The sequence below is a fragment of the Perognathus longimembris genome, chromosome 13 (genome assembly GCF_023159225.1).
Source record: "Perognathus longimembris pacificus isolate PPM17 chromosome 13, ASM2315922v1, whole genome shotgun sequence".
NCBI lineage: Eukaryota > Metazoa > Chordata > Mammalia > Rodentia > Heteromyidae > Perognathus > Perognathus longimembris.
In genome coordinates, this window is record NC_063173.1 from 48,315,419 (window position 1) to 48,339,030 (window position 23,612).

The 23,612-nt window shown below is 48.8% G+C and overlaps 1 protein-coding gene across 4 annotated transcripts; it reads right to left on the reverse strand.

Moving 5' to 3' along the window:
- Positions 1 to 1,236: 1,236 nt before the first annotated feature.
- Arhgap1 (Rho GTPase activating protein 1) lies at positions 1,237 to 23,609 on the reverse strand. Of its 4 annotated transcripts, none has more exons than XM_048359607.1 (14): positions 23,487 to 23,609; positions 19,391 to 19,562; positions 19,081 to 19,176; positions 17,665 to 17,694; positions 11,639 to 11,726; positions 5,835 to 5,966; positions 5,331 to 5,417; positions 5,075 to 5,173; positions 4,405 to 4,512; positions 4,245 to 4,321; positions 3,983 to 4,060; positions 3,373 to 3,501; positions 3,084 to 3,187; positions 1,237 to 2,962 (listed from the first exon to the last, which is right to left on the reverse strand). In XM_048359607.1, exons 2-14 carry the CDS (start codon positions 19,521 to 19,523, stop codon positions 2,774 to 2,776), a joined length of 1,350 nt encoding a protein of 449 aa, XP_048215564.1. In that variant the 5' UTR covers positions 19,524 to 19,562; positions 23,487 to 23,609; the 3' UTR covers positions 1,237 to 2,773. The 4 variants fall into 4 exon arrangements, with proteins under 4 accessions (XP_048215564.1, XP_048215565.1, XP_048215566.1 ...); XM_048359608.1 differs by lacking the exon at positions 23,487 to 23,609 and adding an exon at positions 22,862 to 22,992; XM_048359609.1 differs by lacking the exon at positions 17,665 to 17,694.
- Positions 23,610 to 23,612: the final 3 nt, after the last annotated feature.

A 23,612-nucleotide genomic window follows, 5' to 3' on the forward strand; every position in this document is an offset into this window, starting at 1 on the left:
GCAGAGACCATGCCAGGAACCTAATTGAGTCCACAGCTCCCCATTTCTCTGGCTCCCCTCCTATTTCCCTGTGTGACTCCTTTGGTGCTCCAGTCACCCAGCTTACAGCTTGCAGAGCTAGTGAGGAGATTGCCAATGTCTTTTGCCTCGAGGTCCCTGGCCACAGGCCACAGTTGTACAGTGAGGACTCTTGGCACTCAGGCCCCGTGTTTATAACCACCACCTTAGCCTTGCCTAAACCTGCGCTCTAGCTAAGCTGCCCCAGCCCAAGCAAGCAAGAGGAAGAAGTCTCAGCTGGGGCCACCAGAGCCTCCTAACTGCAATAGACAGAAAACACCTTGAAATTAACCTTGACAACTGCCAAGTGAGATTCTGCTCTCCTACCTTCCAGTGATAAGCCATTTAAAAAAAGGTCATTGGGGCTGATATGGCCTAGTGGTAGAGTATACATGAAGCCCTAGGTTTGATTCCTTGCCATCATATATATAGAAAAAGCCAGAAGTGGCGCTGTGGCTCAAGTGGCAGAGTGCTAGCCTTAAGCAAAAAGAAGCCAGGGACAGTGCTCAGGCCCTGAGTCCAAGGCCCAGGACTGGCAAAAAAAAAAAATCATCTTCTCCCCCACTTGCCTGTGTGCTGGGGGTTGGACCCAGAGCCTTAGATATACTAACAGGCTTTTTTTTTTTAAACCATTGAGCCAGAGCTTCAACCCAAAACTTACCATCTAAACCTTTAAGGCATACTCTGCTTAAGAGAAGGAAAACTGGATCTTTGAAAGCCTCCAGTAGCCAGGCGGACGCCTCACTCTCAGGCTGCTACAGGGCAAGAAGTAGAAGGGTGAGCTGGGCACTGGTGGCTCACACCTGTAATCCTAGCTACTCAGAAGGCTGAGACTTGGAGGATCTCAAGTGGAAGCCAGCCTGGACAGAAAACAATCCTTGAAACTATCTCCAAAATCAAGCAGCAGAGAAGGAGGGCTGGAGACATGGCTTTAGGGGTAAACACAAGTCATGAACAACCAAGCAATCTAAGTGTGAGCCCATGAGTTCAAGCCCCAGTCCTGGAAGAAAGAAAAATAATGGAAAGCCAAGCTGCCCCTGGCCTACTCATAGGTGAACAAGATGAGGAAGGGGGCAGACGGTGGGAAAGAGAACTTCCTCATTTCCCACCTCTGATTTCACAAGCACATCACACCCACCGTTCCATTCTCAAGGCTTCAACTTATGATGAGAAGAACAGTTTTCCATTTCATTTTTTATTGAAATACAAAAAGTGCGAATGGTGAAATACATGATTGGTGCCAAGGAAATTATTAAATGTGAATGTGAACACTTGATTCACAGTACAAGTACCCTGGATACAGACCAATGAGGCAAAGGACAGGAGAGACACAAACTCAAAAGGCTCCCAAGTGACTAGGGCTGAAAGAAATTGCCTTTTTACTATACAAAGGAGGGCAAAAGCAGAGCAGCCCAGGCCAGGGCCAGGCTTGAGAAACACAGGGTCTGACGGAACAGAACCAGCAGCGGTTTCAGGTCCCAGCATACCTCAAGAGGAGCCCAGAGAAGTCAGGCCCAAGCCCCACCAGAGAGCAGTCACTGGGGATCCCCATACTTCAGGCTCTGGAGTTGTCCTGCCTGGGGGTAACTATGGCAGCAGGGTCACTGTAGGTACTTCCCTGCTACAGGGGACAAAGCTACAGGAAGAGGGTCCCCAGGGCTCATCAAGATGAGGGATATCCATCACCATGGAGGTCCAGGCTTTCTGAAAGATAATGGGGCCCTGGGGCCCCATTTCTCCCTTGGGGAGGTTGACAAATCTACCCTACAGGGGCTGATCTAGCATCAAAATCTCTATCCCCTCCTGTGGGTCTTCAGAGCCTCTGCTCCTCTAAGAATTCCCAGGCTGAAGGAGGGAGCCATGGTAGATCCGGAGGCACTAAGTCACCTCTGGCCACAGCTGGGACCAGTGTGACTCCACAACAGACACATCTACATGGCCAAGGATGTGTGCATGTGAGAGCACAGGCCAGGCATGGGGTTGAGCCTGCTCACCTCTGGCCCTACCTGACAAGATGGAGCCGAGGCCCGTTTCAATGGATGCAGATTCTACGTTCTGCCACCCAAGACAAAACGAGGATAGGACACGCTGGGGCAGTACCATTTGGCAAAGGCAGATCCAGGAGGCAGAAATAGGAAGCTGACTCCAGCCCTGTCATTCCTTCATTGTGGAATTATCCAAGGTTGAGCCATTAGCAGAGAGGAAAGACACAGGGGACTTGCATCCAGGCCAGTACCCAGTAGGACTTTAAAAAGCAGAGCAACTGACCCAGACAGGGAGACACCTCAACATGGCCAGGCCAAGCCAAGGAGTGGGCTGGCCCCAGCCACTAGCCCAGCCGGCAGTGATTTAGTCCCCCATGGTTACCAGGGAAACAGACACAAGTAAAAGCAGGAAACGGGTTACTAGGGCTAAGTCCTTCTCCAGCATGAAGAGCCCAGTCCAGCTCTGCAGAGCTCAGCTGCAGCCAGGCTTCCGAAGAGGCAGTGAGAAGTATAAGGCGAAGAAAATGTCTGACGGTAACAGCAAGGCCTCCAGGGCCGGGGAGGAGGACTGGACGGGGAGGAGGAGCTGCCTGGTTGGCTGGCTCCAACATCCATCGAGGGCTTTACTGCCCCTTCCTGGACGGGGGTCCCAGGGTCCTGTAAGGCTGATGCCAGAAGGAAGAGTCCGAACTGGGACTGCCAGAAAAGGGGTCAGTGGACAGAGGCTGGGCTCAGAGCTCCTTGGCATCGGGGTTGGGGAACAGCTCCCCTTGATGATCCAGGAGGAACTTAGTGAAAGTGTTGATGGGATTAATGGCCTTAAGGGTGATGGCAGCATCCTTGGCCCACAGCAGGTTTGGGCCAAAGACAACAGCCAGGTTAGTGTTGTTCATCTTGTTCTGGTCACTGTGGGCCGAGATCTGCAGAGAGCACAGGGTGGAGGCATGCAGCAGGAAGCTTCTGGCTCCTGGCAACCTCATCTGCAGCAGCCTCCTCCCCTCTCCCTTTACCCCCAAGTAGGTAGCGGAGGTGGGGTCTCACCTGTACCAGGAAGGCAGTCAGGAAACGAAGCACCTGGTAGTTCTCCTCTGGCAGCGTCCGGAGAACCTGTAGCGTCGCCTCCACTCTCTGACTCTCATCAATGTCTAGGGGAAATGAGGCCCAGCTTACAGGGGTGCTGGGCTTGCTCAGGAAGCCTTCACTCAAGACAGCGGGGATACCCAGGCCCACAAGCTTATATTTCATGGTGGATGAATGGACTGATGGACCCCTGATGTACCCCTAACTTCACTCCTGGACCAGGCATGGGAGGGAAAAGGGAAGAACTTACTGAGGAAGCCCACGACATGAGGGTAGAGGTCAAAGGTTAGCAAGGGCTCAGGAAGCTCCCGGAGGAAGGTCTTAAGGATGACGGCTGGCAGGTGCAGCTCATTGTACTGGTCGAAGTCCACTGTGAGTCCTGGGGAGGTAGAGGTAGCAGGACCCACCTGAGCCAGCAGCCCCGAGGCCAGGCATGCCCCATTTCCTAGCTTTACCTTCAGCCCCTGCTTCCCTAGGAGCTCCCATTTGCACCTGTCTGCGCCGCCCCCCCCCCCACGTCCTGTGACAGGGGATGGCTGCGGAGAGTGGAACCCTGAGCACACATTAACCATTCCTCATCTCTCAGTGAACCTGAACCCAGGGCCCAGAGCCTGAAAGTAAAGCAGCAGGCCTGGGACAGCCAGGCACAAGTGGGACCTATGGAGTGATACCCAAAGCCACAGGCCACAGGAGCCTCTGACAGGAAGAGAAGCTGGGACCTTATCTGCAGGGCAGCAGAATTGAGAGAAACCCTCTAATGGTGATACTATGCCTCCTGCCTTCACACACCTACACACAACACACACACACACACACACACGTCCTGGCTCTGGGGCCTAGCACATCTCTAGGCCACTCACCCATGTTGTACTTCTGCTGTACTTCCCGGACAACTTGGGTGTTGGCTGATCTCCGGAAAATGCCCTCTGTGGTGAGAGCTGAGAAGAAAACAGGGCCAGGTAAGTCTGAGTTCTGAGCAACCACATTCTTAACTCACTCTCTGTCTTGGGGTTTTCAAATGGGGGAAGCCGGCTCTCAGCTCTTCCCAGAGCTTCTCCAGGGCAGCTGGAGGTCAGGGGTCAGGGGTCAGGGGTCCCCTGGTTTCATGGCTGTGGCTCTTACCATGGGCCTGCAGGTAGGCAACGGTCTCCCTGAGCACAACAGGAATGGGCTCCTGCTCGGGGTTCTTCTCCTGGAGGCTGTGGGAACCAATGCAGGGAGCTAGGCCTGCCACCCAGCCCGACCAGGCCCTGCAGCCCCTCCCCGCCCTTCCCATACTCACTGCTGCAACGAGACCCCAAACTGCTGGTTGGGCAAGGGGGGGCGTGGTGGCATGGGCTTGGGGGCCGTGGCAGGGCTCTTCTGCGTGGATTTGAGGAAGTCATCATACCTGAGGATGCAGGGGGATGAGGGTCAAGGCCTCTGGCTGTGTAATCTCGCTGACCAACCTTACTACCATCCTACCTCATGCTGCCCCCAAGAAAATACACAGAGCTTACAAGAGGCCAAGGTTGTTGTTTTTGTCTTTGTTTTTATTTTGCTGGTCCTGGGGCTTGAATTCTGGGCCTGGGCGCTGTCTCTGAGCTTCTTTTGCTCAAGGTTAGTGCTCTACCACTTGAGTCACAGCACCACTTCCAGCTTTTTCTGAGTTTTTTATTGGAGATGAGGGTCTCATGGACTTTCCTGCCAGGGCTGGCTTTGAACCGCAGTCCTCAGATCTCAGCCTCCACAGTAGCTAGGCTTATAGGCATGAGTCTGCGCACCTGGCCAAAGGTTGGTTTTGAATTGGCTCTAACCCACCCTATCTGGTTGCCTGAATCAGGACACTGGCTTTCTTCCCTAACCTGGGATCCCTGAGCCAGCTTATCTTGCCACCCCCACTGCCAGAATACCCACACCCGTGCCAGGGGACACAGGCAGTCCTGCCCACCAGCTCCCACCCCAAGCCTCACTTGAGCACTTGGCGAGGGATCCCCAGTTGCTCCAGCTTCACATGCTCACTCAGCTCACTCAGGTAATTCACATAGAAGATCTTCCGCCCAAACTTGAAGCTGCCCACAAGAGAGAAGAGCCTGGGTCAGACTGGTTATCCACAAGCTACAGCTCCTCCCTCAGCCCTCCCAGCTCAGACTGCAGTGCGCACCCCTAATGGGGCATCTGCTCACGGGACACCGGACACACAGGGAGAACAGCCCAGGGCCTGCTTACCTAATCAGGGGCTTGAAGAGGATCAGCAAGGTTTTGATGAACATGGTTGGGTGCACGATGTACAGGGCCTTGATGTTCTTCTTGTACCTGTGTGGTCACACAGGAAACTTATGAATGAATGGGTTGAGTAGGAGACACAGGGCTGGTTCTGGATTTTATTTTTCCAGATAAGCTTTTGCTGTGTACCCCTGGGGAGCCTCGGACTCATGTCTCAGACTCCTGAGTGCAGGGATTACAGGACTGGTTCTTAAAAGATCGTCGGATTTGACCACTCATGGCAGGTGCTTGAAATAAGTACTGCTGTTGCCTCCATTTAACAGATTAGGAAATAGGAGGCTCAAAGAGGTTAGGTAACATGAAAGGTCACAGAGCAAGTAGGGAAACAGGTAAGCCCAGGCCCTCTGATTTCCAATTCTTGTTTACCTAAGGTGGGATTAATGCCCGGGCAGACAGCTCTGAGCTACCTCTCCCCACCTGGAAGCCCAACACTACATGCCAACCCACTTGCGGTCAAACTCCCGGTAGGCATCTCGAAGCCAGCTGAGGGACGGCTTATTGTCGCTGGTCAGGCCGTGGTGCAGGTAGAGCAGTGTGTAGTCGCTTTCCACGTACTGGTCCAGCGTGTGCTTCAGGTACCTTCAAGAGAAAAGCCTTAAGCTGGGATGTAGCTCACTGAGAGACCCCTCACTTTAGCTTGCCTGGACTCTGCAATCCATCCCCAACATCATGAAAAAGAAAAGGTAGGAAAGCTCTGCTCACTTCCGTGCTGTGTAGAGTATGGCCATTAAGATAGACATAGGGGGCTGGGAATGTGGCTTACTGGTAGAGTGCTTGCCTGGCATGCATGAAGCCCTGGGTTTAATTCCTTAGTACCACATACACAGAAGAAGCCAGAAGTGGTGCTGTGGCTCAAGTGATAGAGTGCTAGCCTTCAGCAAAAGCTCAGAGACAGTGCCCAGGCCCTGAGTTCAAGCCCCAGGACTGCCAAAAGAAAAGAAAAAAGATAGCCATGGGTGCCTAAAGTTTCCTGCTCACACCACACTCCCCTCCAGGCAAGTAGACAAACCCTTCCCTTCATGATTCTGGTTGTATAATTAGTATAATCACCATAGGTGGTTGCTGGGCCTAATAGAGGAATAACAATCACAGCTCTCATTTTTTAGCACTGACCTCTATACTAGGCCCTCTGGCCTACCTGCAGGCAAGAGGTGACATTTTCTTCCCAGAATCACCCCAATCAGTGATAAGGACACTCAGCTTTTTAGTATAAGCATTATGTGCCTACTGATGGCTTCAAATACATTATCTCATTCCTTTCCCATATCAATGAGAGACTGGAGCAGAGCAGTCACACGTCTGTCCCAGGTAAAACATGGCTGTGGTAGAAGTTGGAGGTGAAATGTCCAGTATCTAAGGCTATGTTTTAGACCCTGGGACAGCTCTTATAGCTCTCTGCCTCTTACATGTGCACTCTGGTGCAGACTGTAAGACATCATGCTCAGGAGATGATCAGGGTGGCCAGGGCACCTGCTCCAAACCAGTTAGAGGACCAAAGAACCGCATCTCCTCAGGTTCCCTATGCTAACCACAGGGTACCTACAAACAAGGAGACATGGAGCTCACTGAGAAGTATGAAGGGGACGGACAAAGATTAGAGAAAGGGAGAGGAGTCCAGGGGAACGCCCTCTTGCAGGTAGTCTAAGCAGCTCCCAGGCGAACACTCCAGGTTGTACCATTCCAGGCTGGAGAGGCCTGAAGACTAAGGACATGCCAAAGGACATGGGAGAAGGGAAAATTCCTGAGAAGTGCCCTAGAATTTGGCTAAGTGCCCAGTTCTCTGATCTAACCGAGAGGAACCTAAGACTGATGCCCTGGCCATGGCAGACAGCCAAGAGAATTGCTAATGCTGGGTTATTATTGATTCCAATCAGTATTAGCTACAATAACTTATTCTGTAACCACATGGAGCACTTTGCTACTCACAAAAGCTGTCATGTAAAAAGATGGCATTTTGCAGTTATGAAAATAGCGAAGATTGGGCTGGGAGTGTGGTAGAGTGGTAGAGTGCTTGCCTAGCATGCATGAAGCCCTGGGTTGGATTCCTTGGTACCACATATACAGAAAAAGCCGGAAGTGAAGCTGTGGCTCAAGAAGTAGGGTACTAGCCTTGAGCAAAAAGAGCTCAAGGACAGGGCCCAGGCCCTGAGTTCAAGACCCAGGACTGGCAAAAAAAAAAAATAGTGAAGATTATAGTGAAAACAGACATTCTTATCATCTGTTTTTTCTTTGTTTGTTTTTTGGTTTTTTTTGGCCAGTCCTGGGGTTTGGACTCAGGGCCTGAGCACTGTCCCTGGCTTCTTTTTGCTCAAGGCTAGCACTCTACCACTTGAGCCACAGCGCCACTTCTGGCCATTTTCTGTATATGTGGTACTGGGGAATTGAACCCAGGGCCTCATGTATACGAGACAAGCACTCTTGCCACTAGGCCATATCCCCTCTTATCATCTGTTGATGGAGTTTTGTTTGGTTTTGTACTTTGTTCAAGACTACCAGTGCTCTACCACTTGAGCCACAGTTCCACTTCTGGCTTTTTTGATCGATAATTGGAGATAAGAGTGGGAGCTCATGGCTCATGGGCAGGAGCTTATAATCCTAGCTACTCAGGAGGCTGAGATCTGAGGATCACAGTTCAAAGCCAGCTGGGGCAGGAAAGTCCATGAGACTCTTATCTACAATTAGCCACCAGAAAAGTAGAAGAAAAGTGGTTGTGGCTCAAAGTGGTAGAAAACTAGTCTTGAGTACAAAAACTCAAGGACTGCGCCCAAGCCAAGTTCCAGCCCCATGACCAACAAAAAACAAAGAATCTCACAGACTTTGTCTAGGCTAACTTTGAATCACAATATTCAGATTTCAACCTCCTGAGTAGCTATGATTACAGGTGTGAGTCACCAGCACCTGGCTAATGAATGCTTGCTAAAAGGCAATAAAGTGATGTTTATCAGAAGCTAAAAAATGTGAATGCTCTTTGGTCTTGTAAACAATGTCCAGGAATTTTTCCTAAGGAGACAGAGATGAACACAAACATTTTTGTAGAAGGCTGTTTACTCCAGACTTTTATGATGGAAAAAAACAAAACACTGCACAGCAAGCTAACTGTCCAACGTCGGGGAACTGGTTAAAGAAGTCATGGGATAGCTATAAATAGAACATCTCACAGGATGTTGCTGCAGACAGGACTAATCTGTAGTCAGATGTCAGAACAGTGGTTACCCACAGAGGTAGAGAGGAAGACTAAAGGACAGTTTGTGGGTGAGGCTGAGAGGAATGTGTTCAGGTTTTTTGTTTTTTGGAAAAAGAATTTTGCTGTTAGCCCAGTATGACCTAAATTTGTGATCTTCCTGCTTCTTCTGCTGCTGCTGCTGTCTTCTTTTGCTCAAGGCTAGCACTCTACCACTTGAGCCATAGCACCAGCACCCCTTCCACCTTTTTCTGTTTATGTGGTACTGAGGAATTGAACCCAGGGTTTTATGCATGCTAGGCAAGCACTCTACCACCAAGCTACCGCACCAGCCCCCTGCTTCTATCTTCTGATGGCTGGGATTATAAGCAGGAACTACCATGCTTGGAAGTTTTTCTTTTCTTTTCTTTAGATCTGAGACTGGAACTCTAACTTAGTACCTAACACTTTCATTCATTGGCTAGTGTTCTACCAACTGAACCATGCCTCTAATAGCAACACCATAAGTTTTTCTTTTTGTTATTTTAAAGGTGATGTACAGAAGGATTACAGTTACCTAAGTCAGGTAATGAGTATATTTCTTTTTGAACAGTATCACTTATTCCTTCATTTCTCCCAGTTTTTTTGCCTCCTGATCCCTCCTCCCTCACAAGTTGTAAAGTTTATTTTCAACATATTGTCTACTGAGTCTAGCTGCATTTGTTCACCCTTTGTCCCCCCATTTCAGTGCTCCTTTTTCAAAACAGATAAACTTACAAGATAAAAAGTATAGAAAACTAAAACAGTGACAAAGGAGAAAAACAAAAACCCTCGTTTCCATTTCTTGGGGTTGATTTCAATAAACATCATTTTATATGATCATATGCACATAGCTATTGAGCCTTCATGATCCTCTCCTAAGAATATCCTCCTATGGTCTCACTGTGAGAATATCTAGAGTCCTGTATAATTTATCACATCCAAGTGTATTTTTTCCTTTTACCATCTAGTGTAGATGGTAGATTTGTAGATGTAGACTTGTAGGTTTATAGGCACATTATAGTTACAACAAATGAGGGAAATCATGCAACCTATGTTTCTTTGGGTCTGGCTTACGTGGCTTAATATAATTTTTTCCAAGTCTTTCCATTTCCTTATGAATAGTACAGTATCATTCTTCCTAATAGAAGTATAGTATTCCATGGTGTATATATACTATATACCACATTTTCTTGATCCATTCATCTGCTGAAGGGCATCTGGGTTGATTACATATCTTGGCAATGATAAACAACACTGCAATGAACATGGTTGTGCTGGTAACTTTAAAGTGTGGCCTAGTTTGTGGTCTACTAAATGCCCAGGAGTGGAATTGCTGGGTCATAGCTCTGGTTAGTCTTTTGAGGAAACTCCACACCAATTTCCAAAGTGGTTGAACAAGTTTACATCCCCAGCAACAGTGTAGTAGCTAGCGTTCCTTCTGGGCTACATCCCCTCCAGCATCTGTTATTGTCATCTGTGGGGCTTGAACTCAGGACCTAGGCACTGTCCCTGAGCATTTTCGCTCAAGCATTTTCATTCAAGAGACTGTATTTGTCCTTTTTTCTCATAGTTTCTTACATCATTCTAACCTCTCAAATACATTGAAAATGTACATAATTGCATCATCCCACGTATACTGTCTGCCTACTGCCCATAATAATCCTGTGAGGCGGGTATAATTATTTTTTATAGGGCTTGGAAGAGTGTTGCCCCAAAGTGCACAGCTAGTTAAGAAGATATAGCTGAAGTTTAATTGGTCTCCTGATTCCAGGCATCAGGCATTTTCTATTTCATCCCCAGCTGAAAAGGGTGGGGAGCTGGGAAGTGTCCCAGAATTTGACTAAGCCAACTCTGAGCTCATCTGACTAGAAACAGGAGAGACTAATCCATGGTGGAAGCACCTCTCCGCTCTCAGCAGGAATTATAATCAAGTTCTGTGCATGTGCGCATGCACATGTGTGTGTATGAGCACGTGTGCCTATGTACATGCAGATGTTTTGCCAGGAAGGGATGGAGAAACCACAGCAGGACATGGTGGAGGACTTCCTGAGCCTGGAGGAAGCCCCAGAACAAGTAGTTTCCCCTCAACAACTGCCTCCTGAAAACTAGGTGCTTTCCTATCCCCACGCTCTGACTTCCTCCCCATGGGACTATTATTTGGCCAGGAATCTGTCACTTGGCACATCAGACAGGATGAAAAAGCTAGACAGAGGTGCCTGTGACTCAGTCACACTCAGGTCGAGTTCTGTGGTCTACTCTAAGATGGACCACGTGGTAAGTCTAGGCAAGACTGTCTGGCTCCTCTGAGAAGTGTGGAGGTCAGAGAGAAAGAACTCCCAGATGCTATGAAGATGGAGCCCCAGGTCCTGGCTCACAGGGCTCCTGCTGCTGACACCTGTTCATGGGCCTACCCCACCTGCTACACAGACACACAACCACTCAGGACCTCAGAGAGCTGCTGCGGGCACTATAGAAATTGTAATTTCAGGGACTGTTTTAAACTAGCCAGGAAAGAAGTACAAAATAGTACTTCTCAGCAAACTGAGTATAGTCAGCTACAGCTCTGCTTCCGTGGACATGTCCCACCCCCACCTCTGCTATACATATCACAAACAGAATCCACATAGGTAATGTACACTAATGAAAAATTACAACTATAAGTGAGAAACAACCACAACCACACCAGAAATACCATAGAATTGTGATCATTTGGCTGGTATTTTACATTTCAAAGCACTTCACTTTACATGACTGACTTCTTATCAGGAAAGAGGGCCATATTATCTTCCTTGAAAGGTGAGAAAATGAAGCTCAAAGACACCTGCCAAGGCCACCAAAGAAGCTTCCAGGACTAGAAACCAGATCTGGTCTCAAGTCCATTGCTCTCCTCCAGGTATAAAACACCCCCTTTACAGGAAGAGGGAAGACATTATGGGGAGTGCCGCCCTCCCCTGCCCCCCTCAAGGCAGGAAAGCCTGTAAGGCAAACAGCTCTAGGCTACCTGGAGATCTAGACAAAGGTGTCACCCCACTTCCCCACAGGTACTCACCCCAGGAGCTTGCTGTGGTCCAGCTGGTGGCTAGGGGGCATTCGACAAGCACTAAACACAATAATCTTCCGCCCATACTTGTCATCTCCTAGTGCAGAGAAAGATGGAGCACAGTGTGTTGAAGATGAACCACAAACAGAGAGGTAATGAATTTGAAGGTGCCAGCCTGGGGACCTGTGCCAGTAAGGACGGGGTAGGGGGAGGGAGTCTGAGCACACACACAGAGACTTGAGTACCCTCTAGGCAGTCACCTGCATGGGAGGGCATGTAACCCGGTCTCACACTTGCTAGGCACAGGAGCTCTACTATTTGAGCCACACCTACAACCCCCTTCTCTTTCTGTGTGTTGCTCTGGCTTCATGTCATCTGTGCTCCTCCCACTTATGCTTCCCTGTGTCACTGAGGAGGACATGTACACTCCAACTCACCCAGTCTCCATGCTTTCCTGTAGTTGGGACAACATGACTTTTTAAAAGAGTCATGACTGTTAGAAATAATCCAAGCCTATCAATGATAAAGAAATGTAGTGAAATATCAATATCAGTGCAGTAGAATACTGTGTGGCCACAAAAAGAAATGAAATACTAATATATGCCACCAACAGGTACTACATGATGTAGCTAGACCAAGTAAATCCATACAGACAGAGGTAATGTTTTCCAGGTGCTAGGAGGAGGGAGCCAGAACTGCTTAATGGGCATATAGTTGATATGGGGAGTAATAAAAAGTTGGAAAGGAATTATAAGTAGTGGTTGTGCTGGGTGCCAGTGGCTCATGCCTATAATCCTAGCTACTCAGGAGGCTGAGATCTGAAGATCAAAGTTCAAAGCCAGCTCAGACAAATCTGGGAAACTCTTTATCTCCAATTAACCAGCAAAAAGCCAGAGAGGTATGGCTCATGTGGCAGAGCACTAGCCTTGAGTAAAAAAGCTAAACAAGAGTGTGAGGCCCTGAGTCCAAGCCCCAGTACACACATACAAAAGTAATGGATGCACAACATCATCTATGTACTAAATACCACTACTTTGTACACTTTAAAATGAGTGAGGGTTTTTTTTTAACGCGTTTGCATTGCTGAGGATTGAGCTCAGGGCCTTGCACTTGTCAAGCAGTGTTCTTCCACTGAGCCTAATCCACAACCCCAAAATGAGTGGTTTTGTTGTGTAAACTTTACCCTCACCTTCACCAAAGCATATATTATCATGCCAACTAGCCACCCTAAAACTTGTCTTCTCTTAGCAGCCACTCTGAGCAGTGAGTATTTGGAAAACCTCTTAAAGCTACCTTCCCAGCAAGTTGGAAGTCACAGAGGAAAATGATCTTACTACTTAATAATCTTGCCTAATTTCTGACCACCAGCAACACTTTTCTGATTTTATAACTAGAATTACGGACGACACTTGGCCCTGATTGTTTAAACTCTGGACACTTTTAATACCCATCTATTCCCAGTAAGGATTTCTTTCATTAGTTTTCATTTTAACTTTATTTTTTGGTACCGGGGATCGAACCCAGGGCATCACATTTGCCAGGCAAGCACTTTGCCCTGAGCTCCATCCCTGCCCCCATTAATAGTATTTTAGAGAACATAAGAGTTCATATGGCCTAGTGGCAAAAAGTGCTTGCCTCAAATACATGAAGCCCTGGATTCAAATCCCCAGCACCGCATATACAGAAAACAGCCAGAAGTGGCGCTGTGGCTCAAATGACAGAGTGCTAGCCTTCAGCAAAAAGAAGCCAGGGACAGTGCTCAGGCCCTGAGTCCAGGACTGGCAAAAAAAAAAAAAAAAAAAAAAAGAGTTCAGAGGAATATGGAAAGCTGTGGCAAAGCATTCATGTGAAAGATGTTTGCCAAAAACAGTCATCTTGGTTATCTAACCACTGGCTCTGTCACGAAGCCAGGAAGCTCATGAGACACAAGTTGCTGCCTCTAAGTGAGATGCTCTTCCAAACCCAGCATGGATCAGGGACTCCCAGGAAAGCTACAAGTAGCCAAGGCCTGCTCCCTACTCCCTACTCCTGCAACTCCAGGAACCTTCATTTCTCCAGAGACACCAAAGCTGCACCTCCTTATCTCCCATCTCAGAGGCAAATAAAAGACCACCTACATAGTCCCTGAAGTGCTGGGAAGGTCTGCCCTGCCACTCTCCCTAAGGACAGCTCACCCCATCTGGGCGTCTCCTCTATTGAAAAAGCCATGATCTTTATGATCCTTCTTGGTCACTGACAGAGCCCAGGAATCAGTACTTTTCCAGTGAGTTCCCAAAGCTCTTACTCTTTTCTCTTGGGCTAAGGCTAGGCTCACTGGATGGGCAGAAAGAGGCTTCTGGAATATGTCCAAGGTGGCCAGCTGAATAGCTGGAACTTCGATCTGGCTGACTACCTTGTCCAGCCCTGAATCAGCCCCATTCCTCCCTGGGCTCTATTAGCCCTGAAGGTGCTAATCAGAGCTCTCCAAGTATATCCTCCATCAGTGCCTAAAGCCAAGCCCAGCCCAGCAAGTCCAGAAAAATGCTGTCTTCCCCTAATAAACCCGAATGTCAAACCCTACAGAACTGCAAACACTAACCTGCTCCAACTCTACTACCCGGCACTCCTCTCACCTGAACCCCTCTCCAGACACACTCTGTGGGACCTGGTCCTGTAAATATTCCTTGAAACGGTCCTTGGGACTCTTAAGGGCTCAGCACTACATCTCTTAAGGCCTGTGCATGCACAATTCAACACAGCCCGTTGGTCTGTCCATGCCAAGATTGTCTATGCCAGACTGGGTCGTGCCTCTGCTGTTTTTCATACTCTCTGCAGACAGTTCTGTTCTATTCCTCTAGGCTAACCCCTATGAACCAAGAGACTCACCCCAGGCATAATCACCTCCTTCTCTTACCCCAAAAAAGTCAGTGGGCCCTTTCATGGTTCCCAGCATAAACCATCATCCACTGTCATCACCCTGACTCTGCTGTGTAATTGTTTATATTCCGTCTCCTTCTGGCTCATGACTAGGTTGAAGACAGGGACTGTGTCTGGTTGGTTTTTGGAACAGTAGCACTGTTCCAGCACATGACACCAGTATTCATTAAGTGTCTGTAGCTAGATACAGTGGCATACAACTGATCATTTGAGCCCACACTTCAAGACCAGCCTGGACAACTTAGTGAAATTCTGTATCAAATATTAAGTGTTTGTAGCCTGACTAATCACAGGTCACTGTTACATGCTTTGAAGTTTTATTTGAGTTTGTTTCTTCATGCTTAGGTCATAAGCTACGCTGTGTGAGACAGTGACTTTCCCAAAGCTTGGGGCACAATTTCTCCAGACTGATAAACAGAGAGGCCTTTACATGCCAATGTGAAGAAGCAGCAGCACAGGTGGTCCAGCCGAAGAGACATAGTGTCATATGTAGCCCAGGCTGCCTTAGAACTATGATCCTCCTGCCTCCATCTATCCAGTACTGGGATCCCAAGCAGGCAGCTTGCCTGCTTTGAATCCCAAGTGCTACCTGTTCTCTTCCTATGCCTTAGCCTTGATCCTGATGTTCCCTATAGACCAGCTGGGGTGGCTCTGGCACTGTGTTCCTGCTGCTTTCTTTCCTACTGCCTCTGACAGGGGAAGGAACAGCAGTCTGGCAGAGGGGAGGGATGAAGGGAACGACTGGCAGTCCAGCCATACTATCTGTTGCAGAAATCCCTGGTGCTCCTATCATGAGTCCAGAAGAAGACACATCCTTTGCCTTCTCCCACCTAAGCAGAGGAAATGCCCAGAAAGCTGGGAACACTCTGAAAGCATTCTCTACTTCCCCTATTTCAGCAGTAATGGCAGCCCCGCTGGCTGGCAGAGTTGAGGACCCAGCCAAGGTAGGTCTGTGAGCTATTATGGGTCTGGAATGTGAAGAGCTAGTAAGTGGTTAAGGGAGCAGTCTGAATGAGGCCCAACCTCACAGCCAGCCACAGTACTTTGGAAACAAGAGCTGTGTGTGCTGGAGCAGGGCTCCACCAAAGAGCTCAGCAGATCCACCAACCCCAGGGTCTCAACATGAAAAATATTACAAACACACACATACTTTTTTGTTGTTGTTTTTTTGTTTTTGTTGCTAGTCCTGGGGCTTGGACTCAGACCCTCAGCACTGTCCCTGGCTTCTTTTTGCTCAAGGCTAACATTCTACCTCTTGAGCCACAGCACCACTTCAAGCTTTTTGTGTTTATGTGGTGCAGAGGAATCGAACCCAGGGCTTCATGCATGCAAGGCGAGCACTCTACCGCTAAGCCACATTCCCAGCCCCACACGCATACTTTTTGTAGAAAAAAAAGATTGGCAATCTGAGGATACTTTCCATAGTCTCAAAGAAGCCTGTGACCAGCTTTAAGACCTCCTTCTCCAGAGTGTAAATGTGTGTGTGTGTGTGTGTTTATGTGTGTGTAATATTGGGTATCGGAATCTAGGCCTCACACCTAACTATAGGTAAATACCCCACCACTGAACTGTTCCAGAGTATAAGACTATATCTTGAGGTTTCCCTCACTGAGTTCTCAATGCTGATTACTAGGCTTATTCTAAATATCTATAGTATTCTTCTTCTTCTTTTTTTTTTTTTTTTGCCAGGCCTGGAGATTGAACTCAGCCTGGGTGCTGTCCCTGAGCCTCTTAGTGTTCAAGGCTAGCGCTCTACCACTTGAGCCACAGTGCCACTTCTGACTTTTCTGAATAGTTTATTGAAGAGTCTCACAGGGAGTTTTCTGCCCAGGATGGCTTCGAACCAGAATCCTCAGATCTCAGGCTCCTGAGTAGCTAGGATTACAGGCATGAGCCACCAGTGGCTGGCTTACAATATTCTTCTTGAAATGAACACTGAGTGAAGCCAGGATGAGCATGGGGCTGACAGAGAGCAGTAAGGGATGGATGGCAAGAGTCCCAAGACAGATAAAGGAACAAAGTCCAACATCCCTAGGGTCTGGGCCCTCCTTCCCTCTCCCTTAAGTGGAGTTTCATCATCCAAGTCCCTGAGTGGCATGGCACTGGGAAAGAGGCAGAACAACTACTAGGACAAGAATCCCATGTGAAGAGGCCCAGAATACTCCCATCTGCTCCCATGAGGGAAACTTAAGGGTGTGACGGAGCTGGCAGCTGTGTCTCCAGCATTGGGGAGAGGGCTCAATGGACAGGGTACAGTATGACAAGCCCAGACATCCAGACCTCTGCATTCTCCAGATACCAATCAGAGCCTCTCCCAGGGTGGCCTAGGTATTAATCAGCAACTGGACAACTTCTCCAGCCAGCATTCTGGGCACCACCAGACCAGACTGGGCCCGCCCACAACCTGCAGAGCAGGCCAAGGACTCTGAAGGTGGGGGCTGGGCCTGAAGAGCCTGTGGTGTGCTGGAGATGGCTCAAACATTTGTTAAATTGTTAGGAATTTTGCAAACTAGCTGACATCATGTCATGGGCTTGAAATCAGCCAAGATGGAAACTGAAAATGCTACAATAATGGCTTCCCTCTGACTCCTTTCCAAGAGTCCACCATTAAACATTTACCAGCACACCACTGGAAAGACCCCTCTGGTAGCGAGTCAAATTTGACTAAGAAGCGTGACAGCTATTGCTAGTGGGGCCAACACAGGTTGCAAAGCAGTTGAGGACACACCCTATTCTTCCTTCCCACAGGCTGTTTTCACTTCATTTCTAGCACAGGGACATCACCAAGGACTCATCAAGTGAGCCTCACTCTGCCAGTGAAAATCCAGGCTGTTCTCACCAACCAGCAAGGCACACCACCTGGAGGCCCCTAAGCCAGCAAGCAGGCCAGGCCTGGTTTGGGCAAGGCCTCCCCTCCTCTCAGAGCTCCTTCCCTTTGGTTGCTGGGTGTGTCCTCATACTGTCTCCACCCTATTTCCGGCTCCCAAACAGCACCAGCTCCCAGCTCCCCAGAGAGGGGCTGCAATTAAGCTGGCCCCATTGGCCTCCCCCAAGGGCCCTTCCGTGATCATACCCCAGAGGCTGCAGCCCAAGCACAGACAGCCAAAACTAACACCTACCTGGCTGGGCCCTCTCAGGCTCGTCACACCCTGGGGAAAACAGAAACACACTGCAGGGCTGCTACAGAGGACCAGGGACACCTCAGCCTCTGCCCAATCTGTCTTATGACTGGATCACTAGGGTGTCAGGATAAACTCCATCAAGCAGACATCCCCATACTGCACTCTTGTCCACAGGTGCCCAGGTCAGAACAAGGGGAGGAGAAACTCAACCTTGCTTCTATAGAGATAAGAGGAAGTGCTAAGGAGTCCCACCAAGACTGGGGCAGGTCCATGAACACAGAAGTCAAGGAAACCCTTACACACCAGGGACAGTCCTTTCAACAGCAGGTCCTGGTCTAAGCCCAGAATCCCTGCTGGAACTCTCAGCAGCTTCCCCATAGCCAAGTGCCTCCAGGTATGTGGCTTGTCCAGAGTGTCCTCAGCCAGGACACTGGGCTCCAGTGACAGCATTCTACGGATTCCTTGTGCCTCAGAGTGGGCTCAGACTGACTCCTTGCTTATAGCTGCCTGACCTCATGACTGCCTCTTCTGGCAGTGAAATCCTGAGGACAGGAGCCAATTCAACTGGGGTTCTCTTGCTCTATGTCTCCTCTGGGTCCTACCTTATGAAGAGAAGGAAGGACTGGGCACCAGTGGCTGGCACATATAATCCTAGCTTCTCAGGAGGCTGAGATCTGAGGATCACAGTTCAAAGCCAGCCTGGGCAAGAAAGTCCCTGAGACTCTTATCGCCAATCAACATCAGAAAACTGGAAGTGGCCCTGTGGCTCAGGTGGTAGAGCACTAGCCTTGAGCTGAAGAGCTCAGAGACCGCACCCAGGCCCAGAGTTCAAGCTCCAAAACTGTCCCCCCACCCCCACAAAAAAAGAAAGAACAGAAGGAAGGGAGGTTCCTGAGGCAGAGTCAAAGGCGACTCTGTACCCATTCTCAGCTGGGCAGGAACTTGATACTGCACAGAATCAAGTGACCTTGCACTTTTGGAAGAAGGATCAGCCCACTCTAGACTTTCTCCAGGACCTGATGGGAAGAAAAGCTGACATCAGAGTGAGAGAAAGGAACGGAGCAGAATAAGGAAAAAGGCAAGGCCACTTATTCAGGGCCATCTATGTCCTGTCCTGACATACATTCATTACTGTAACACTGTCAGTGACCTACAAGGAAGGAAGGAAGAGTTCAGAGAGAAAATCTGGAGATCAAACTCAGCACTTTCTGACTTCACAGCTACTAGACCATACTGCCTCCCACATATCATCTGCAGAGGGAGACAAGGGGGCCGTGGTTAGGAAGTGGTGGTAAGTGAAGGTATCAGCCAGGGATCATAATCAAGTCTGTGTGCTCTGGGGCTCCAAAGCCAGGGTCAGACAACAGTGTGGGCAGACTGTGTAGAGAAAGCTATGTCGATGGGTGTGCTCACCTGCCACCTCCACAATCTGGTGCCGGGCAATGTCATAGTAAGGGTCATCCCACTTCAGGTGTGTGACAGGTTCCGGGGAGCTGCTTTTGGAGTCATCTGTGGAACATAGCGAAGTCAGGGTAAACCATTTGGGGCTCACATAGTGCTCTTCCTGAGATTTACTCTCTATGACCCTCTCTCAGTGAGGCTTAAATTCCTGGCTCTACCCTAGGGCTGTCTACATCCCCATCCTATGCCCTAGGGTCCACTCAGCAGAAGAGACGGGTCCTTGTGTAAGGTGCCTGCAGCTGCCCAGAATGGCCATGCCCACCTGACTTGGGAAAGTCCGGCATCTCATCTGAGGGCCAGTTCTTTTCATCAATGGAGGCCAGCTTCAGCTGGTTCAGAGCCTGGTTGGCATCATCGAGAGTCAGGTCATCCTGAAGTTCTGAGAGTGGGTCCATGGCCACGTCTGTCCCTCACGACAGAAACCGAAGCGAAACCTGAGAGAGGGGGAAGATCCACAGTCAGCGATCCCCCTCTTTCTTACCTTCTGTAATTTTTGCAGCTAGCCTCTTGTCCCTACTCTTTCTTCTCTTGGATCTCTGGTTCCTGGTTCCTCAACACTTCTCTTCCTGCCAAGAGCTCTGAGGAGCATGTTGCCAGAAAGGCAGCTGGGGCAGGGGATGGCACAGCTCGGCACCTCCCTTCAGGTCACCAGCTGGGCAGGGAGGATCGTGCCAGGTCCCGCACTGCCTGCCACCCATCTGGCCTGGTCAGATGCCCTCTACAGTGGGTAGAAAAGCTCATGTCTCTTTCCTCAGGGGTCCTGAAGCACAGTAGCCTCATAGCCCACTAGTCATAGCAGTTGATGTCACAAGATCTAGGGAATCTTTAATTGAGTCTGTAAACACCATGCCTAGGAAAGATCAACTGTGATCCTGACTATCCCACTCCTCCCTATTGGCCAAAGAAGGAGGATGTAGCCACCAAGAGCAACCACAGAAAAGGCCATGGCTGAGGGGGGGCCAGTTGAGTTTTTCTCAGGACAAGAACCAGTGGCAAGGGGTGGAATCTAACTGCCAGTCCCAGCACACAATCCGTAGGGCTGTTGGTGCTGGCCACTGCCCTCTTAACCTGTGGGAGTTCTGGATGCTAGTTTCAAGGTAGGAAAGCCAACGGCTTGCCCTTAGAGCTGGAAAGCACAGATGAGAAAGGAGGCTGTTCATGACAGAGTGCTGAGAAGGAGAGATGAAGGACAGAGCAAGCAGGCCTGACAGGAAAACGGCCAGTGCTAAAACCAGGTCTGGGATTCAGCCAGAGGTAGTGGCACCTTTTGCCCTCAGCCCTCTGGGAAGTACCTCCCTTTCCCACCACAAGCTCACCAGATGGGTGAGGGAGGCGGTTCAATTCAATCTATTAGGCCAGACCCAGGGAAGAGGTTGCTCTAAGGCCTGCTGCATTCCTGAAGCCCAAAAAAGTGACATATATGGTCACAGAATCAGCAAAGCAGATAAGAACAGACAGGACCTGAGGGTGGGTAGGAAAAAGAAAAGAAAAACTGCCATTTGAGATCCATAGACTCTGGGCTCTAAGATGACTTGACAATCTCCCACACATATCACAGCCCAGGGCTCTGGATGGTGAACTGGCTCCAAGAGCCTGGCTAACAACCTCTTTGTTACTAGGGCAACCACACTGAGTCAGTAAGAAAAGCGTTGCAAGCTCCTCAGTCAAAACTAGCAGCCAATAGTCCAAAGCCATTTTCTCTCTCCCTCTTCTTCTGGCCTTATCCACTACTCTATTCATCAACTTTTCTTACCACCAAAATATAGGTCACTGTCCACAAATACAAAAGCTAACCTGTCACATGTGGAATTGCATTTTTCTCTGTGAGCACTCATGCCCTCATCTGAAACCCAGCTCCTCACTCTCCATAAGTCTGTGCCCTCCAACACAGACAGCCTTCAGTCTTAAGGAATCTACTTCCCTGAGGCGTATCATCTCAGGCAACGCCCTGCTCCCCCCCCCCCCCCATCTATATATGTTCCTCCTCCATCCAATCAGGATGGGCTACTTCCCAACAGCACACACAGCCTTGTAAGGAACAGAATCTAGCTCAAAACAATCTCCTCCACCCCAAATCCCTTCCTCCAGCCTTGTGTTCTAACACTGCTAAGGTACTAGGGGCTCCTTTAACCCTATTCACAGATGACCCAAAGAAATCTTCCTGCATTAAGTAGGTATTTGATGAGCTGGAAAAGACATGGAGTCGGGTATATGGAGAACCTGAGTTACAGTCTTGACTGTCACTGAGGTACAAAGTTCCTGGGCCAGCTGTTTTCCTATCTGCACCTAAATTTCCTCATTTGTAGAAGCAAAGGTTCCTTCCAGTGTTTCGTGAGCAGGATCAGAAATAGTGTCTAGGAGCTGAGCTATGTGTGAGCTATGTGTGAAGAGGGGAAAACACCACCTAATGGGGGTTGAGCTGGTAACCCGTGACTCATGCCTGTAATCCTAGCTACTCAGGAGGCTGAGATCTAAGGATCACAGTTGAAAACCAGCCTCAGGCAAGAAAGACCAGGGGACTCTAATCTACAATTATAGAAAACCGGAAGTGACACTGTGGCTCAAAGTGTCAGAGCTCTAGCCTTGAGAAAAAGAGCTCAGGGACAGGCCCAAGTTCAAGCCCCAAGACTGACTAAATAAATAAACAAATAGAAATTGAGCTTGAACTCCACCTCTTTTCCAGTTGACTCCTCTATTCCCACAGTTCTTCCAAACCTGACCTTCTTTAACTCCCACAGAACCTCCTTTTTCAGAGTAATTACAATGTTGCCCTCCCTGCCTGACTGACCTCTCTCATACCCCTCCAACCCACAGCTGTTGCTTTCTGGGCTAGAAAGCTTATCCCATTCAGTGGGAGGGTGAGAGGATCCGATGGGAAAATTCTAACATAAAATAGAGATGAAGCATCCTGGCTGTCTAAGATACCAACTAACAGTAAGCCCTGCTACACTCTGCACAATATTTCCTGCTCTGGGATTATTATTTCCATCTACCATAAACACACACACACACACACACACACACACCCCTTTGAGAATCACTCTGGGCAAAGGTTTCTGTTGTTGGTTTTTTGTGTGTTTTTTTTTTTTTAACTTTTAGGAAATGGTTGACCTGTCTGAAATTACAATAACACGATTTTTTTCCTCTAAGAAAAACTGACACTGCTGGGTAAGGGAGAGATGGGTGAGAATGATGAAAGGGCTGACATTGATCAAGATATTCTGTATTCATAAATTGCTTTAAGTGGCAACTCCTTTGTACAACTACCAAAAAGTAATAGTTTAAGTAACAATGCACGGAATCTTGCATGCAATTTTAAGGATTTGCAAACCCTCTGAAAACCAGTTTAAGAGCTTTTCCAAGGACTAAGGATATTGCCCAGTTGTAGAGAACTCTGCCTGTCAAGCACCAAGTCCTATGTTCTATCCCACGCGTGTGCGCACACACACAAAACAATAAATAAAAATCCCCAAAAACCTGCTCAAACCATAGATGCTCAGTTATTAGTTGAATGGCTGAATGAATTTTTTTCCTAAATGTAAAAGGAAACTAATATTTGTCCAGGGCCTATAGAGCAACTTGAAATGGACACAAAACTATTAACTCCACAACATTTGTCTCACATAGACATCTCAGCCCATTTCAGTTTGAGGAAAAGTGAGGAGCGGAAAAAATAAATTGATGAAGGTCATACAATTCATAAAGACAGGATTTTAATCCATTCCAGATCTACCTGTTTGAGGAAGTCTCTTGGTGAAAGTCAATCCTTAAACAATTTCCTAAGTGACTTTCACTCTTAGGAACCACAGGGTTCAACGAGATGGCCAAAAGGATCAATCAAAGCTACTACCCCTCTACTCTTCCCTTTGCACAGAACAGAAATAAGCACCTTGAAATCTTTGGAATCATAATTCCTAATAGTGGCTCCAGAGCTTTAAAAAAAAACACGCAAATTCCACCACATTACAATAACTTTGAACTACAATCGCGTTTGCATAGATGTAAAACAACAAAACTAAGGTAAGTATATCATTTCACAAGTTAAGAAAGTGAGATGAAACCCTGGCAAGGCTACAACACTTGCCCCAAATCTCTTGTTCTGGGCGCCCGGCCTGAGGAGCCCCCATGGGGGACAGTGCCTGACCAGGGAGATCTGGGGTGGCCTCTTCCCGGGGTTCCGCAGGAAGAAGTCAGCGACAAGGGGCTGCGGAATCCCCGCGGCGGAAAGACCAGGGGTTTCCACCCCCCCTCCCCGCAGCTAGGCCCAAATCAACCCTGAGTCAGCTCCTCCCCAACTCGGACCCCGCGCCTTCCCTTCCCCCAACCCGCGCGAGAAGACCCCGCGCCCCGAAGCTCACCGCGCTCAGGCACCGCTCCCTCGGCCACGCCTGTCAAAGCTCGGCAAACATCCGGCTCCGCGGAGGCACGGGAACCGCCCCCTCGGGGGTCCCCGTCGCTCCCCAACCACTTCCGCCACACCTCTA

Excerpts from the sequence above, each read along its gene's own strand:
- Arhgap1 (XM_048359607.1), bottom strand. The coding sequence starts at position 19,523 with ATGGACCCACTCTCAGAACTTCAGGATGACCTGACTCTCGATGATGCC. Across the intron at positions 5,967-11,638 it reads GACCACAGCAAGCTCCTGGG|GTACCTGAAGCACACGCTGG; the intron begins GTGAGTACCTGT and ends TTTCTCTTGAAG. Across the intron at positions 5,418-5,834 it reads TACCGGGAGTTTGACCGCAA|GTACAAGAAGAACATCAAGG; the intron begins GTGGGTTGGCAT and ends GTGACCACACAG.